Source organism: Larimichthys crocea, chromosome XX (genome assembly GCF_000972845.2).
Source record: "Larimichthys crocea isolate SSNF chromosome XX, L_crocea_2.0, whole genome shotgun sequence".
In the NCBI taxonomy this organism is placed as follows: Eukaryota; Metazoa; Chordata; class Actinopteri; family Sciaenidae; genus Larimichthys; species Larimichthys crocea.
In genome coordinates this window covers 9,133,150-9,151,384 of record NC_040030.1, presented here as the reverse complement: position 1 = coordinate 9,151,384, position 18,235 = coordinate 9,133,150, and the positions used below count along the sequence as shown (strand labels likewise).

General features: G+C 39.4%; 1 protein-coding gene across 4 annotated transcripts in view; it reads left to right on the top strand.

Annotated features, from left to right (window-relative positions):
• The window catches only part of cacna1c (calcium channel, voltage-dependent, L type, alpha 1C subunit), a 128,834-nt gene that overhangs the window by 70,806 nt on the left and 39,793 nt on the right, over window positions 1–18,235 (top strand). For 3 of the 4 annotated variants that reach the window (XM_027272375.1, XM_027272376.1, XM_027272377.1), the window contains exons 9-22: window positions 515–599; window positions 7,882–7,972; window positions 11,108–11,134; window positions 13,487–13,647; window positions 13,786–13,859; window positions 13,975–14,126; window positions 14,396–14,597; window positions 14,729–14,849; window positions 15,123–15,237; window positions 15,904–16,021; window positions 16,096–16,165; window positions 16,336–16,468; window positions 16,595–16,724; window positions 17,836–17,895. In XM_027272375.1, coding sequence (XP_027128176.1) covers window positions 515–599; window positions 7,882–7,972; window positions 11,108–11,134; window positions 13,487–13,647; window positions 13,786–13,859; window positions 13,975–14,126; window positions 14,396–14,597; window positions 14,729–14,849; window positions 15,123–15,237; window positions 15,904–16,021; window positions 16,096–16,165; window positions 16,336–16,468; window positions 16,595–16,724; window positions 17,836–17,895 — 1,539 coding nt within the window. The remainder of the gene's footprint in view (window positions 1–514; window positions 600–7,881; window positions 7,973–11,107; window positions 11,135–13,486; window positions 13,648–13,785; window positions 13,860–13,974; window positions 14,127–14,395; window positions 14,598–14,728; window positions 14,850–15,122; window positions 15,238–15,903; window positions 16,022–16,095; window positions 16,166–16,335; window positions 16,469–16,594; window positions 16,725–17,835; window positions 17,896–18,235) is intronic. The other variant, XM_027272378.1, reaches the window with a different exon arrangement.

The window sequence follows — 18,235 nt, the reverse complement described above, 5'->3', positions numbered from 1 at the left end:
AATGATTGCAGTAGCTAAATCTGACACTAAAATATGGTAGAATAATGTGTCATTGCTGAATTAATAAATTCAAGCGAGACCACAAGATATGCAGTTAGATAAGAATTAAGACAACATCTTATCATGTTTGCTACAGCTTTATTAGATATTGAACATCTTTTACCACTAGTGAGGAGGACAGCAATGGAATATGGAGGTCAAACAGGAGCCCAAAATACCACCAGTCTAAGGCAGCAAATATAGAAAGCAGAGCAAACGCTATTTATAAGACAAATCAAAGGAAATCAAAGACAGACAAGTAAAAACATTAAAATATGTTTAAAAATCACAGATAGATACTATAGTTGTAACTATTATATGACCTTAAAACATCTATGTGTTTAGTATAAGAAAAGGCTACAGGAACATAACATGACAAACATAATGAATTGTTTTCAGTCCTGCTAACCAATCACTATATTTGTTGTCTATGTTTTATTTTTATTTACTGTATTTTATGTGTATGTTAATCTAGGGCTATTTAGACTGGATCACTCAGGCTGAAGACATTGACCCCGAGAATGAAGAGGAGGGCATGGACGATGACAAACCCAGAAACCGTAAGTATTACAGAGTGTGTGTGCGTGTGTGTGTGTGTGTGTGTGTGTGTGTGTGTGTGTGTGTGTTTAACAATAAAATAGGTCAAGAGGGTGTGATTTATTCACTTGCTGCAGTTTGCCTTGAGGATGACTATGTCTATATGTCTGTGCCTATGCGATTTATGAATTTTGTTAGGATACTTTGGGCACAATACAATACAAAGACTTTCTGTGAGACAGGCTGGTTGGAACGATTCTGCTTATATCTGAAGATATTTTGTGCTTAGTGCACCGAGAAGTTGTGAGGATAACACACAAGCGCATGTGTGTGGGTGTGCATATGCTTTTGTCAAATCCAGTGTTTGGTCTATAAGTAGCGAGCTCACGGCAGATTCCATCGCACGATAGTGGCTCACAGTCAGTGAATGAATGACTGACTGACAGAATGAGAGGATGTTAATATTGTCTTGCTTAGGCTGAGAACCCTCTTGAGGTTTAAAGCCTGTTTAGATATTAGTGCAATGTGTCAGACTCCAATTAACAGCCTCTGGCCACATACTCACATACGCATTCACTTATGCAAACTCACACATATAAACACACACACACACCTGCACACACACACAGTAGGTATACACCCTTAGGAATGTGTGCAGTTGTACACACAGACACACAACAGTTTCTCTATCTCCACCACACCTCCAGAAAGCAGAAAGAAGTAGCAACACATGGCACAAGTCTTCCCAGGACTGAGCTACATTTCCTGGGGAGGGAGAGTAGAGCGCCGGCCTCTTTTGACCTGGAGGGTTGATCTCAGTGACGATAAATAGAACTTGAGAGAGGGATGGTGAGAAAGAGAGGCAGGGAGTTGACGGGAAGTGTGTCTGTACTATTTTTGTGCATGTACTGTTCACTATGTACTGTGAACTATTTCATAATGGCTTGGAGCTCAGCTTGCTCACACTGATGATGAATGAATGAAAGACGCAGGCTAAATATGCAAAGGCAGAGCATGCAATCTGCATATATTGTACACACAGAGTGCTCATCTTCTGCAAAGCACTGTGGCTCATTCTGTGAAACACTGATGACTACCAAAGGAAGAAGAAAGAAAGAAAGAAAAAAGATGATCTAATCTTTCAGTGAATCTCAAGAAATTAACATGGTCAAATGAGCAATGACCCAATTTACATGAAAATGAGAAACAACACCCCTGTGGATAATCCATGACCTCTACTTGTTTTCACCTGCCCCCCCAGGCCAATCAGTGTGACAAAACACATCAGCAATATCTGAGATATTGGCAAACAAACAAATACACTCTGTGGACTCCAACTGAGCTAATTTTGTAAAATGTCACATAACAATATTGAGATGCTTCTTTCCTTCAAGTTATACAAATTCTACATCACTAATATTATATTGAGATGAGCCTGAATTAGTTGGAGGGTAAAACAAGAGAGAATGTGAAAGTGTTTGTTTCAGTCTACTCTGATATAAACCTGAACATATTATTCATACTGAAGTCAAACACATTTACCATAGAAATAACAATTTACAAGTATTAAAACAGTGTGTATTAGTCAGGTGCGAGATTCATCCCATATCTTTTACTAAATGGTACAACTCAGGCCATTAGCTATGACAAAATGATTGATACAAATGATCCAAAGTTCTCCGTCAGAAAGATCAATCATCCCTCTGTTTGTGAAGGTGGAAAATCAAGTCACTTGCTCTCTTATTGCTCTGCCTCCCTCTCTCTTCGATGGATGGATCCTCCTCTGGGAAGATGAATGAGGGCAGTTTGTCCCTGCTGCCCAGGACATTTTGCATAGACTAGTGCACACACATACACACATGCATGTACTAAGAAGGGATAGGAGACTTAGAGAATAGAGAAGATAGCACAGGCAGCGATGGAAAGGAAAATAGATGTTGGGATATGAAAGAGGGATAGAAATATATAGAGAGTGACTGTGTTAATAATATGTGTGAGTGTGTGAAAAATAGAGACGCAGAGGGTATCTGGGACAGAGAACAGATGGGGTTTCACATCATGAACGTGTCACACTAGTGACCACACGCACCTTTCCACTGGTCTATCTATGAGTCGGTCTTTCCGTGAAGAGCTACAGGGTCATAATATTGATGTATGATGTGAATAGTGTGTTCAGATGAAGACAAATATTTATACTGTGTTTATTTGCAGTGCGTGGTTGTTTCTGGTGACAGAGAGTAGTAGATATCATTCACTACATTGATTTTGACTGTGTTTAGTAACAGCATGAGTGTGTCCCGATCAAAAGCCTCTAAAATATGGTGTTTATCATTTGTGAGGTAGCATTCATGACCAACACATACACCCATGCACTCAAATGTGATGATGTGATATGGACGGTGTGTTAGCTCTTTACTTATTTATGTATATGTATCATATAATGTGTTTCCTCTACTCATACTGTATGTGTGTGTTTCCTGTCATCTCAGGGGGCATACTGTATGTGTGTGTACGTGTGTCCTGCATGCTCTCACCCTCTGCCATCTCTCGTTCTTGCATGCCGTCGTCTTGTTTGGCATCCTGCCACTGCTGTCTGTGGTAGGAGTGTCTCCAGCCCACCTGGGTAAGAAGACCAGTAAGCTTGCCTGGTTCAGTCACTCTACTGACTCTCAGGACGGTATGTGTGCGACTCCGTCTCATGTGTGTTTGTGTGTGTGTGTGTGTGTGTCTGTGACATGTGTTTTCATATGTATTTGGTCGTAATCAAGCATGTGTCGGTATTAAAATTTCATAGTATGATCGCTTCAGTTGAAATCATCTTTGAAAGTCAGTAGTACCCCTCATATCTAAAGGATGAGGCTGGAGGAAATAAAGTTATTAATTATTTTACTTGAGAGTCCCACTGTGTGAATCAATAGAAACTCTTCAATTAGTATTAAAACTTATTTAAATGAAGGCCACTCTACAGTACTGTTGAAAGTGTAGCTTGCACTTTGCTGCCACACTGGAGTTAATTTTGACTTTTTAAAACTAAATTATCAGCATACTTTGGACAATGTGTTGGATCTGTCCGTTGTCTGTCTCCAACAATGAAACTTATCCATCCTCTGCCACTATAAAATGTGCATTTGCCTTAAGGAAGTTCCAGAGGAAGCACAACTTTTTTTTTTGTTTGTGACCTTCATCAAGGTCACCAAACAACCCCTACAGAAAACAAATTTTAAAGCGATATATGTACAAAATCTGTATTAATGGCATGAGTTTGATTGGCTGCCTCCTCTGTGTGTTGTTGGTTGGTGTGTGAATTGTCATAAAAAGTTAAACTATGTTATAACAGTATTTTTCTCGAAATACAGTATATGGATGTGTCGTCCCTCTGTGTTTGTATCCTACATGTTTCTCTTTAAATGTCCCACTATATGTTTTATGTTTCGGCAACAATATAAGTCCTATAAATCCTATTTGTGAGGACTGTTTGGTGTGTGCGCGCTTTTGAATATGGTGTTACACATTTATCATTATGGTCTGCAATTTAGCCAGTGCTTAAATGATCAATGTGGAGTCACTGGTTAATTTAGTGGATAACTAATGACTTATGATTATCTATTGTGTGAGTGCATGTGTGTGTAGCTGTGTATTTGTATATATGTTTCTGTGCTAAGTGTTTGCTAGATTTCATGCCTCATATCTGCACCTGGAGTTATATATTTTTTCTGCTACTATTCGAGTATGCTTGGACGATCACATCTGAATCGCTGGAAGAATGAGCAGAATTGAACAATAGGATGACTCCAGTATGGAGGAGCATGCTGATGAATGCAGAGGTGAAAGAGGTGAAGTGGAGAGGAAACAATAGCTGTTGTGTTGGCCAAGAGGAAGAAAAGAGAATAGGATGGATAAATGTATTCTACTGTGTAGTGCTCAGTGAAACAGTGAAAACCGAGCGGCAAGCTGCTTTTGAATGTTGACTCTCAGCTCTCAAGAATATATATCCTCCCAGTGAATGCTCTCTTTCTGTCTGTCTTTCTGTTCTGTAATTTCTTCCTACCTTAGAAAAGGAAAAGGTTCTAGTTCACATATGATGGCAAAGTCTGGCAATGAAATAAGATCAAGACAAAATGAGACAAGATACATGAAGGCAGTAATGTTGGTAATCCATCCCAAAGTGTAGTTATAGCTGGAGTAATGAAATGTGGTGTGACTGTGAAGAAGGAGAGTCATTTTTGCAGAAGCAATCATGTTTCTTTGCAACAGGTCGTGCACTGTATGGCAAGTTTATTTCCCCATTTGTGTTGATTGTGAGTGCTTATTTGTGTGTGTATCCATGCGTGTGTGTGCTTGTCTTCCTGAGCCGTGCTCTCTGTCCTCCAGGTAAGACCCATCGTTTTCAGTCTCTGCGCGGAGCCGTGAAGAAAAATGCGGCTTTCCTTCGTAAGGCGTGTGCGTCTGTCTGCATGTCCAACACTAGTTAAAGATTTACTGGAAACCTTATTCTAGACATGCAAGCGGACTGCATCCTCTCCTCTCCTCTCCTCTCCTCTCCTCTCCTCTCCTGCATTGGAGTAAGCATCTTTTTCTGCCCCCTCCAGAGTTTCAAAGTCATGGGGGCAGTGGCTGCCTCTCAACGCTGAAAAGCAGTTTATTCTCATTTTCTTCTTCACCCCTGTACACCTTCAATCGAAGAATAATTTAATCTCAAGGCCATATTTATTAATATTCTCTCACAGCGGAGACTTGGAAGTTTGCCATCAATTACTACCCCTGCTGCTGCCAATAATGCATGTCTTCATTGCATTAAAACCTTTGCCATGTTTCATGGCCCCTAAACTTTAATTATGTATAATCAAAAAGGCTAAAACTATCAGTACAGGGAACGTGGAGATAAGGAGAGGAAACTTTCTGTATTGAGATGCAGCCATTATTTTTCCTTCGTAGGTTCGTAGGAAAGGATACTGCTCGCATCTGCCTGACTTGTCTGAAAAAAAAAACAGGAGGACAATGTCATCACATAAAACGGTTTACACACTGCACATAACAACTAAAAACGTTTGTAATGGTTGTGATGTCACAGTCCTCTCCTTGTTGTTTCAGAGTCCTTTCCCTTAGACCCCCCTGCATCGCTGCTAGCTATGTTAGCTCTGATAATAAAAGATAATGGAGAAATTGCTTTAAATTTTGAATTTTAGCCTTTTTAAAATTATTCTCACAAGGCACTGGATTGTTTTTAATAATTCATAATTGAATTTGACTGTTGCCTTGTGAGAAAAAACCTAGAGACTAAAATTCAAAGTATTACATTATGTATTAAACTGCATGAAAAACCTCAAACAAATGTTTCAAATGTTTAGACTAGGATTTAAACTGTGAATTCACAGTCAGTTTTGGTCGGTTTGATATAGAAAAAACGGACTGCTTGAAATATCTGACAACTGGAAATGATGGCATGTATGATTAATATCTGACTTAAACTCTTTTTCAGTATGTTAAGATCTATACACCAGCACACTAACGCACGCACACACACACACACACACACACATTTCCCCTAAAGACTATTGTAGTGAATCATTGTTATTATCAGTTTGAAATAGTTTGCTTATTTTTAGTGCTATTTAAGGTTTTAACACATTCACACACACCAACAATAAGAATGAATGAATCCCTCTTTTGTGATGGAAAAGTGTGACCCTTCCTCATCTTTCTCATTCCCTTCTTCCATTTCTCACCCTCCCATGCTCCTTCTTCATCTCCTTCCTCCTCTCTGTGTTTCGGTCTTTGGGGTGTACTCTAACAATAGGTGTTAAACTAGTTCAGAGCTCCATTGAGGAGAAGGCACCAGGCTGGTTTTATATTTGAAAGGTTTTAGCCTCGGGAGAGACTGGAGGGCCCCGAGTGCTTTTAACTAAGTAGCATAGCAGCAGGTGGCACGTGTCGAGGTGAGGGAACAAACAGCATGTTCACAGCAAGGCCTTAACGTTCAGAGAGACTATCCTGATTTCTACAACACAGAATTCATCCATCACCAACCATGTGGTACACTGTTCACTCACTGCAGCTTACTTTGATGTCTTATGTTAGCTAAGTGCTTCTAATGCAACTACACTGTCACAGAAAAACCAAAGAGACTTTACTTGCATGTTTGGTCACTAGATTGCTCACTTTTTCAGCACATTAGTTATCTTTATTCAAGGTCACATCACTTGTACACGACCAAAAGCAACATGTTCACCACAATTTGTACAGAACTTTAGATAGATTTCTACATTCCTCATGAGCAAAACTACATGGAATCATATAAAAACTTTGAAAACCAACTTTAACACATGGTATAGATAAACTGTTTTATAAGAGCTGATTTAATAGAGACCAGTTCCATGATGATCTCAAGTGGTGTTCATGTTCCTTGGTTTCATGCTAAAAGTTTTGCTTTTTTTTAACAGTGGATATCTTACTCTAACACAAGATGCATTGAGATTCATATGCAGTATCTGACTCTGGTGGCCAGAGGGTGATACAATAAGTGTTTGAGGTGACAGTTAGGGGAGTGCAGCTCATTCCCGCAGGCGGGCAAAGACTGACAGAAGCAATAAAAAGCAATGTATCACTTCATATCACTCTCTCTACCAGCCATCCCCACATTTGTCCCTTTTTTTCCTCTCCCTCTCTTCATACCTCCCATAATGCTTCCATCAGTCCCTACATCAGCTCCACTTCTCTATTTTTGCAGTTCATTCCCCCCCTTTCCTCTTTAACACTTTTCCATCCTAAACTGTCAATTCATATTACTCCTGTCCTTCCTCCACACCAGTGTCTTCTTCCAGTTTACCGCTATTCATGCTTCCATCTTTACACATCATTACACATGTCTTTAAATAAGGACAAAGTGACGCATTTGCAGTCACCTTGAGGCTTTATATAAACAAAAAAAGATTGGGCTCGGTTAGCTTTGTACCTGTTTACACATCTTGACCAATCCCTCAGCTTAGAAACTGCAATCCATCCTAATAGCTGATACAGAGGTTGTGTCCCCAGATCCCCGACTGGTATATATTCCTAGTACGGCAACTTGGTGTGTAATTAATTTACGCAAACTTGCAAATGTATATTATGTTATAAAAGATTACTATAAATCTTTGACTGGATGCACTTTTAAGTGTTTGTGTCATAGTTTAGAGCAAACATACATTAAAGGATGATAAGTGAGGATGTGCAACCCATTTCCATGCTCTGTTAATTCATCCTTCTCTCTCTTTCTCTTTCTGTCCTTCTTCCTACATCTGTCATCTGTTTTTTTCTGTCTCTCAGTGAGCATGCCAGCCAGCGAGAATGAATCAGTCAACACAGACAATGTTCCCGGGGGAGACGTGGAGGGGGAGACCTGTTGTACCCGGCTAGCGTAAGTACCTCACCCTCTCTCATACACACCTTGTTTCTTCCCTCTATCCCTCAGCTCTATCAGTCACCTTCTGTTAATCCCGAGGACGAACTCTATCCAGCATCTTTCCTTTATTAGCCCTTTAGTGTTAGTCACATTGCAAGTGGCTTAGCCGGCCTCTGTCCTTCACTGATCTCAGCCAGACCTTTGTCTCATCAAGCTCACAGAGGTCTGGAAGAATTCATGCTCCAACGCTGGTTATAGAGGAAGTTATCATACTCCAAACTGATCAGAGACCAAAGAAGCATTGACCTTGATGAGACATTGTGCTCAAGAGGAATTAATCCTAAAACCACCATGCCTAACTTTTCTTGTAGTATACTAGAACTAAACAACATAATTAAAGTTGCTAGATCTTTTTTTTTTAATTAAAATGTTTTTGCTCATCTTGCTTTTATCTAAAAATATGAATATATATCATTGCTATCAGGGGAAAACATTTTCAAACGAAGAAATACGGGATTATAATTTGCACACTGTGTTTTTAAGTTCTTCCAGTTGTGTTTTGAACAGGTTTTTTACATCACAGTTCCAAAGCCTTAAATGTGAAAATAATTGAAATTTGAATAACTTATTATTCCCATTTCAACAAAAAATATCTGGTGTTACTTCAGTCTTTCTTGTCATGGATAAAAGAAGAAATTAAAGAGTTCGAAGTACCTGTTGACTCATGGTAAAAGGAAAGCTTGACCATAATTTGGGACTTCACAAACAGTAGAAAAGCAGGACATCTTTCATGGCTACATCTCAGTAGTAATCCATTTTTATTTCCTTTTTTACTCTCTGCCTCTCTTCTCTCTCCTTTATGTGTTTGCTGGTGAAGTGCTTTCCTCCTCTCCTGTGGGAGCTCACGAACAGCTGACTCACTCGCTCCTGCTACCCCCTCTCCTTTCATTTTTTACATTATTCAAACAAGTGCGTTGCTTTCTTTCTTAGACACAAGGCCACGCAGGAGCCGTGACCCCAGCGGGCCCACTTCAACACACACAAGCAAACACACCTACATGCAAAACTGTTCATAAGTGGGAACGCAGCAGGATAGAACAGAATTGAATAGAATAGAGAAAGTTACAGTGTGAAATAGACAATTGAGCGGTGAAATCAAACTGAATCAAAAACACTCTTGACCAGAGGAATAGTAGAGCTAGTAGGCACACTTGGATGGCACACTGTTGTTTATCTGTACTCTCGCTGTCCATCTGTTATTTTGTCTATGTTATGTTGTTTGTGCTCTTTTGTCTACTGTCAGACCAAAACAACTTAAAACAAAGCATATGTTTAATACAGTCTACTACACGTTATACCAAACAATGCCAAATGCCAAATAGAAGTTATAGTGAAACCTTTTCTTACCTACAAATTCAAAGTTTGTATCAGCCCATTTGGTGTACAGTATATTTTTGTGATAATCTTCCAGAGTGTTTTGTCCATGAAGTGAAAACGGTGAACATACTCGCAGATCTTCAAATGTCTTGTTTAGCCCGACCAACAGTCTAAAACTCGAATATATTCATTTTAATATCATATATGAGAGGGATATATTTATTTGATTATCAAAATAGTTGCAGATATTTAGTTAGGAGTTCATTTTAGTAGTAGTCGATCAACTAATCAATCAATCCAATCAGCTCTACTTTTGACCCCTACTGGTTTTTCATTTTAAAGGTCAAATATTAAAAAATCAAAATAAAAAAACATTACCACATGCTAGTAGATTATATAATTTCTACTTGTGTGCCAGTAAACTTGTTGTTGCATAATAATTTTCTTATTAATAACTGAAATTGCTGCAGAATAAACCTCATGTGGTTCTGAAATAAGTCTACAGCCTCAGTCTCCTTTATTATTATCCACAAAGGAGCTCCAGAAATTTTGTCTAAGTCTACTTTCACTGTAATGTGACCAAATATATAATAACACTGGAAATGTGGACCTTTATCCATCCGCTGTGAGACTGCAACACTTGCTCACGCTATTATGGAGATAAAACCTGAGGCTTTAACTGTTTGTCAGTTCTTCTTCACATTGCTATGGAGACAGACCTAAGGCTAGGAGCAACTTGGGCACACGCTGATCTCATAATCGAGACGGACACACGGAGAGAGGAGACGTGGGTACTGTCAGCCTCCATATCCAGCCAGTCAGTCATTTTATTCTTTCGTTCAGTCAGTGAGTCATTTAATTTCAGTCAGTCGGTCAGTCAGCCAGTCAGTCGGCAGGTCAGTCAGTTCATCTGCTTATACTGACAAAATTAATCTACAGTTTCTCACAGCTGTTGAATTAAAGATACTAACATATACATCATTTAATGTGGTCATTGCACTCACCAATTAACCAAAATGTACTATTTTCTGCATCACGTTCAGTTATCATTTAACAACTCTTGGCTGAGAGAACAGCTTACCAGCAAGTGGCTAATGTGAGACTTTAAATCACACATAAAAGTTATAGACAGTCAAATCATTTATATCTAAACATAACAGACTGAAATAATTTGATATGTTGTTGAATCAAATTTCCAAGTGGGGGATTCTCTTCTCTTCTCTTCTCTTCTCTTCTCTTCTCTTCTCTTCTCTCTTCTTCTGTCCTCTTCTCTTCTCTTCTCTTCTCTTTCCAATGTCTTCCATAATCTCTTGTCCTCAGTACTTTATGTATGTACATTTTCCTGTTACAGTGGTGAACAATCAACAGACATTTTTTATATGAATGACTTGTGTTTTGTTCACACCAGAGCTGATTGGAGGATTTCCAAACTTAAAGTATTTTTTCTTTTGACTGGATGCCACTGTATATATGTTTGTAGGGGGTGATTTGTTCAAAAGAAAAGTTGGGTGACCATAATGAGTCTTGTTCACCTCAGACTATGAACTAGCAAATGTGTACTTGGTGATACAGAGTAACTGCATCTGGAAATACAGGATGCACACCATTGAATTGATCAAGGAACATATTTCCTAACATATTTGCTCAGGCATTTGTGATAATGAGGGAAGCTATTCCCCTTTATCCCTCTCAAATCACCCCTTTCATGTTGTGTACTTGTCTATATGTGTGTTATGTGTGTGTGTATAATCCATTCTGTTTTCTGTGTTCCAGAAATAGGATCTCCAAATCGAAGTTCAGGTTAGTACATGTTGTTTACCATAGTCCTTTACCTGTCACCTGCTCTAATGTTTCTACTGCTGTGGTATTCGTTCAGTCGCTGCAATGTGTGTGCGTGTTTCTTGTGGACACCTGTACACAAGCACACACAGAGAAATTGACATAGCAATAGATAGCCTTGCTCTGGATTAGTTGACTTTTTAGAAAATACACTAACTTTAAAGCTTGCCGGTTAGCTACTTACAAAGTTATCTCCAAATACATGCTTTTTTTTTTCACAAATTGCAATCACAGACATTAAATATGACGTGTCTTTTAATGTAGGAATGCATGTCCGCTTGTGTTGTATTGTGAGTTGTGTCTCATGTAACATTCAGTGTGTGCATCATGGCAAAAGCCGCTGTGTGCCATAACTGACTATTCAGCTCACACACACTCAAACAGAAGACTGGTGAAACATGAATTTATAGGCAGAGAGGGACAACACTTCCCAGTGAGCTGTATTGATCTGTTGTCAGGCTTTTCAGATACAGTACAGAACAGATCTCCTTACAAGCAGGTCTGGTGTTGTTGGGTACCAGTGGGGAAATAATGGATAGACACCCACAACAGAAAAATAGAAATACTTGACTAGGACATTTGTAGTCTGGATAGATTTAGTTGTTATAAATATATGCTGATAGGTCTGTGATGAATAGAAAACACTCTCTGGTCACAAGGTACTTTATTACAGTACTGGCGCCAGCAAGCCGACACCACACATCAAATACAACCCTGCTACTAGCCTAGTCATACCCACGCTGCCATGTTAGAAAGGGGCCCCTCTTAGTCATCATGTCTTCTTTCCTAAACACCAAAATTCAGTCTGAACCAGTTTCCAACTAGCATATCTCAAGAAAAAGAGACATACTAGGGTCTTCTAATCTTTATGACTGGACAGTGTGTACCTTCTCTCACGTCAAAGGTTGTGCTACCCATTTTGAGTTATTCAACAGATGCTTTAACAGTGATTCTGTAATTTTATAGATATGTCAGCCACAGTCTGATGAATACTTCCTTTTCCAAAGCTTTTATATTTAACCAAGTCTGACCCAGTGGTAGGCATTAATAATAACTATATAGAAATAGCTTTTCTCGCTGGTGGTTTTGTTTGTTTATGTAGGTCATATAAAAGCATCAGTATTAAATTGAGGCTTTCATAACCGGTTTAAAACTCTGTCATACATTTGAAGTTACTGTGAAATTATGTAGTACAATATTTATCTTAGCAGTATCCAAATAATTCTAGACCCTCCATTTATTCACTTTGTTTTAAGGCAGTCTGTCATTAACAAATTATTGTCTCCTCATTAACTTTTAAGGTAATTTGGAGCAAACTACATGTTGCCATTTTGCAGTGGCCTGGATGCCACCATTTGTATGTATTGTCGAACTGGATTCTTGCCTGGTGACAGATATAAAACATTAACATGTAAAGTGAGTTTCTCTGCTCCTTCATGATTAGAACAAAAACACGGTGGACTGTTTATCTCATTGTTATTATTATCATAATTTAAAAGGACAGTTATGAAATGTCTTTTGTCCAATCATTGGTACATTGGCGTAGGTACAAAAGAATTCAATGATCCCTTGAGTGGACTGGTAGGTGTGAAGTTGGCAATTACCATAAAACAATCATTTTTATTTTCAACAGTTGAGGGCAAAAAGGTGCAAAAGACCTTGTGTACAGCACAACACAAAACAACATGTTAAATCGTCTATAAGAAAAAAAAATATGTCTTTTACACTAAAATGAACCACTTTGTCTTTTGAACCATGAGTTTCCCTTGAAGTGTGAATCACAATACAACACATTTCAGTTTAAATTTTGTGCCTTCAATCAGTTCATAAGAATCCTAAGCGTTCCTTTTTTTGCCTCAAATGGTGCATATCTCATTCAGCAACAAAGCTCTTCATACTGGCTTTCCCTTGGTGTGAAACGTCTTTGAGGATGACTAACTGTTCCACAGCTCTGCTTTCAAACAACAGACAGCCACAGGCCACGGGGTGATGTCATCACTGCTCTGTCGACAGACTAATTGACTCTTTCTTTTTCTTCTCTCTCCTCCACTGTTTGCTTTTCACTCTCCTCTTCACTTGTTTCTGTTGATCATCCTTTGTTTTTTCTTATTTCTTTTCTTGCGGGCCCTCTGTCTTCCTCTCTCTTTCCTCCCTTGATCACCTCTCTGCTCCTCATCCTCTCTCTGCACCTTCCCCTCTGTCTTTGACCCTCCCGCCTCTCCCATGTCTCTCCTTTTCCCTACCTCTTCTCTCTCCCATCTTTCCTCACCTCTCCATCTCTCTTCCTCTCAATCTCTGCTTCTTCCTCTTCAGTCGATACTCTCGGAGGTGGAACAGGCTGTGTAGGAGGAAGTGCCGGGCAGCAGTCAAATCACAGGTTTTCTATTGGCTGGTCATCTTCCTGGTTTTCCTCAACACTCTGACAATCGCCTCTGAGCATCACCGGCAGCCTCAGTGGTTAACTGATGTACAAGGTACGTTTGAACACCGACTACACGTATATTCACATATACGCAAACATACCTCTTTTCATTCCGATTGTAGCTCAAGTATTTCCCTTTTTACATTGTCTTTCCATTTCCACCTTTCCTCTATTCTTTCCTCCTCTCCAGACATAGCTAACAAAGTGTTACTAGCTCTCTTCACTGGTGAGATGCTGTTGAAGATGTACAGCCTGGGTCTACAGGTAATCTCAAAATTAGCTATATTTATTTTTATCAGTTCTGAGATTGTCAAGTGAAGTCTAAACTCCTGTCTTTTACTTGCTAATTCAATTTCACTTCTCTCTTGACTCTCCACAGGCGTACTTTGTTTCACTCTTCAATCGCTTTGACAGCTTCGTAGTATGCGGAGGAATTCTTGAGACCATTCTGGTGGAAACTAAGATCATGTCTCCTCTCGGCATCTCTGTGTTACGTTGTGTACGCCTGCTGAGAATTTTCAAAATAACCAGGTTAATATAGACATTTTAAATATTGATAATTATTGAGTTGATTAATGAGTTTTGCTGACAAAGATGTGTATCCCTTTGTCCTTCCGCACAAATTCAAAAGTCAACTACTGTGCAGAAAGGGAAAGACAGCAGCAAGTATTGTATTACCAAATGTCCTTAGGATGCACAATCTTCCACTCAGTAGAGAGGAAACGGGGAATCAATCTGAGAAAATAGTGTGTATTTATTTTTGTACCTGCACACATATTAACTGGACATCTCTCCTTCAGATACTGGAACTCCCTGTCCAACCTGGTGGCCTCCCTGCTAAACTCTGTTCGCTCCATCGCTTCCCTGCTGCTCCTGCTCTTCCTCTTCATCATCATCTTCTCCCTGCTTGGCATGCAGCTCTTTGGGGGGAAATTCAACTTCGACGAAACCCGACGCAGCACCTTTGACAACTTTCCCCAGTCTCTGCTCACTGTGTTTCAGGTAATGATAATGCAATTGCCGGTGGTCTGTTTTCTCTTGCATCTTCTATTCTCTCCTGTATACATACACTGTCACATTCGATTTTCTTTATGAAGAGGAAACTTTTATTCAGTTAATTTCTCTCTCTACAGATCCTAACAGGAGAGGACTGGAACTCTGTGATGTATGATGGCATCATGGCGTATGGTGGACCATCCTTCCCCGGCATGCTGGTCTGCATCTACTTCATCATCCTCTTCATCTGTGGAAACTGTATCCTGACACAACAGAGCCCTACATAAAATAGTTACACAGCAGCCTATTTAATGTGAATCTGAAGGGAGGTGGAGGCGTGATGAGTGATCTGATTTCTATTTAAGATGTAGTTGCAGGAGGGAGGGGGGGGTTTGCATGGGGATACATTGAGTTTGCTGGAGGTCACTGAGTGACTTCATACTCCAGTTGGAAGTTCAGATGCAGAAAACATGATCATTTTTCACTTATCTGATGGGTCAGCAACATCCTTAACTACACACCTCTGAACAGATATCCTACTGAATGTCTTCTTGGCCATCGCTGTGGACAATTTGGCAGACGCTGAGAGCCTCACATCCGCCCAGAAAGAAGAGGAAGAGGAGAAGGAGAGGAAAAAACTAGCCAGGTATAACAGAAAGAGAAAGAAAACTAAGTAGACAATTAGCTGAGTAAAAGACCATCACAAAAAAACTGGTTGGGGAAGAGGGAGTGTCATCAAGGGAGAGCTTTATCTTACAGCATCCTGCATAGTCAGTAATGCCCAGAGCCTTTTAAGGATGCTGATACTAGAGCCTGGGAATCAAAGGACTAAATATGCTTAAGAATTAGAACATGAACTATTAGGTTTTTAAGACAGGCTGACATTTGCCTGCTTTGCTTTTCTGTCTAAACCAATTTTATTGGGTAATTTTAGCATCTCGTTGTCCACAAAGGTCATTTGTCAGCAGAGGTAATGTGAGATTTTAGTGCCGTAGAGGAAGATAGCGTTCCCCTCAGTGGCACAAATCATTAAATGTCTCCTTCCTGGGTGTAACCTGTATTGATCTGAGGAAAAAAGTGTGGTGGAAAACAACCATTTGTCTGCCCACTATCCTTTTGGTTTGATTATAACAGCACAGCCCCCCTCTGTGATTGAGATACAACCCATCACTGAGTGCTAATTTTGTCCTTCTGTTGTTAATTTATATGTGGTCCAGTACAAATTGATTAGCATGGGGCTAACACTGCTAGGGGTAGGAAATGGGCAAACATGCTAAAGGTGAGGATCTTCTTTCCCTCCATCTATTTCTAGGTTGGCCAGCCCAGAGAAGCGCCATAACAATGAGAAGCCGCCTCTGGAGGAGGAGAAGAAGGAGAAGATAGAGCTGAAGTCCATCACCTCTGATGGAGAGACTAACACTGCTACTAAGGTACACATATCAAAGACAATGAAGTCAGGGAAATGAATGAAATGGTAATTAACTTTGATGCTCTCCCTCTGCAGATTAACATAGATGAGTACTGTGGAGATGAGAGTGAAGAGAAGAATCCATATCCTGCCAATGATTACATAGGTAATGCACAAACCAGATGTGTCTCCAACAAGGTGCAATTGTTCCTCTGTAGTACCTATACTTACTCCAAGCTCCTCTTTTTATACCCTTTGATATCACATCTGCTATACCTTTTGATTTTCTCCTCTTACCTTTACTTTCACTATTATCTTTTTTCTCCCTCTCAACAGGAGACGATGATGACGATGAGCCAGAGATGCCAGTGGGCCCAAGGCCACGGCCACTGTCCGACATTCAGCTGAAGGAGAAGGCCATTCCTATGCCTGAGGCCCGCGCTTTCTTCATCTTCAGCCACACCAACAAGTAAGAGGACACTCTTCTTCCTTCTGTCTGCCTTCCTTATTCTCTTCCTTAATCTTTACATTTCTACATACTGATCATTTATGATTCCCTCTTATTCAAATATAATTCTCTCACTCTCTTTCTCAGATTCAGGGTTCTGTGCCATAAGATCGTCAACCACAACATCTTCACCAACCTCATCCTCTTCTTCATCCTGCTCAGCAGCATCAGTCTGGCAGCAGAGGACCCAGTCAAAAATGAATCTTTCAGAAACCAGGTAACATGCAATAATAATTTTCAGAAAAACATGTATTAAAGTGTAAAAATACAGTATATACATGTTCAAGGTGGAATAGAATCAAACATTGTAGTCCTCATTAGTTGCCCACACGCATTCATTCTGCTCTAAATGGATTAGAGCTGACAGCAACATATAGAGGAACCAAAGCTTATTGTGACTGGCCGGTTACACTTAATGAGATTTCTTCTCAAGTAATGCAACTGTGATTAACTTCATGTTAAGAAGACGTAAAACGCCTGTTAAGCTTTGTTTTGTCAATGTTACTCTTTTTTTGTAGCCAGACTGGCAACTTAGCATTATAGCATTTGTTATTTAGACAAATAATTATATTATATTTATTATATTATTATGCTGAATTCACACACGTCTTTAGGTTCCATGGCCAAAGCCAATATTAAGCCTTAAGCCAGACTCTAAAACCCTACAACATGTATTATGCACTTATGAAGGATGTACTGTATCTGCACTGCAGCTGTTACACTAATAGAAAATTATATTTCTTTATATATTAATGCTGTTTAGTGGTAATGGGTGTAATTTGTGAGCTGTCGTCTAAGAGTCTACCACAATTAACCTTAGTCGGAAACTTTAATGAAATAATATATCCTGTTTTTGTCTTTCTGATTCTGATCTGTTTTCAAAGTCTATTTAAGTCAAATCAAATTCCTTAACTGTAGACCTGAACCTCGGTATTATTATTTCAGTATGATGTGGAGTCCTCTAGGACTTTGCTACAGTTGACTACAAGTTCAGCTTCAGCCCCTGAAGAATTGCATTTCTTCCTGTTTCTCTCTTTATTTCAACTGTGTACACAATTCTGTAGAAGCCTCGACCTAGAAATAGTTGTGGTGTTGTTGTTGGAGACCTAAACGGGGCAAGAATGCTAAGTCAGTTTTCATTTAGTTGAAATCATCATTTAAAAATTTATGGAAAATACAACCGATGACACAATGCCTCTGCTTCCTGCTCTGGCCTTTTGTTGTTTTCAGTCCCAAGAATGCTATTGTGTAGTGTACATTAGTCCAGCACTATCATGGAGAAGGTATCTCTAAAGTCAAAACAATGATGCTCCTTGTTGTGTTTTCAGATCCTGGGCTATGCAGACCATGTCTTTACTGGACTCTTCACCATAGAGATCATTCTAAAGGTAGTGCTGCAGTATAAATGTCCTGTATTTTTATGTGGTCCCAATCTTTTTCAGCATATTTTACATATATCTATTGAGATATCTATAGAGAGAGTTTTATCTATAGAGACTAACGTTTTGCCGCTGGTCTTTGTTACAGCCTTAATTTGCCTGGTGAGAGAGCTTTACTGCATCAGGACAACAAAAATATAGAGAATTGACTTTCAAATAACTATAGTTTTAGCTATAAACCAACTACTATGACCAAGTACTTGTAGATACTATTTAATCCAGTGTTGAAGGTAAGACAGACAGTTGTTCCTTCTGTATTTGACTCTAAAATGTGAACTTTGACCTCTAC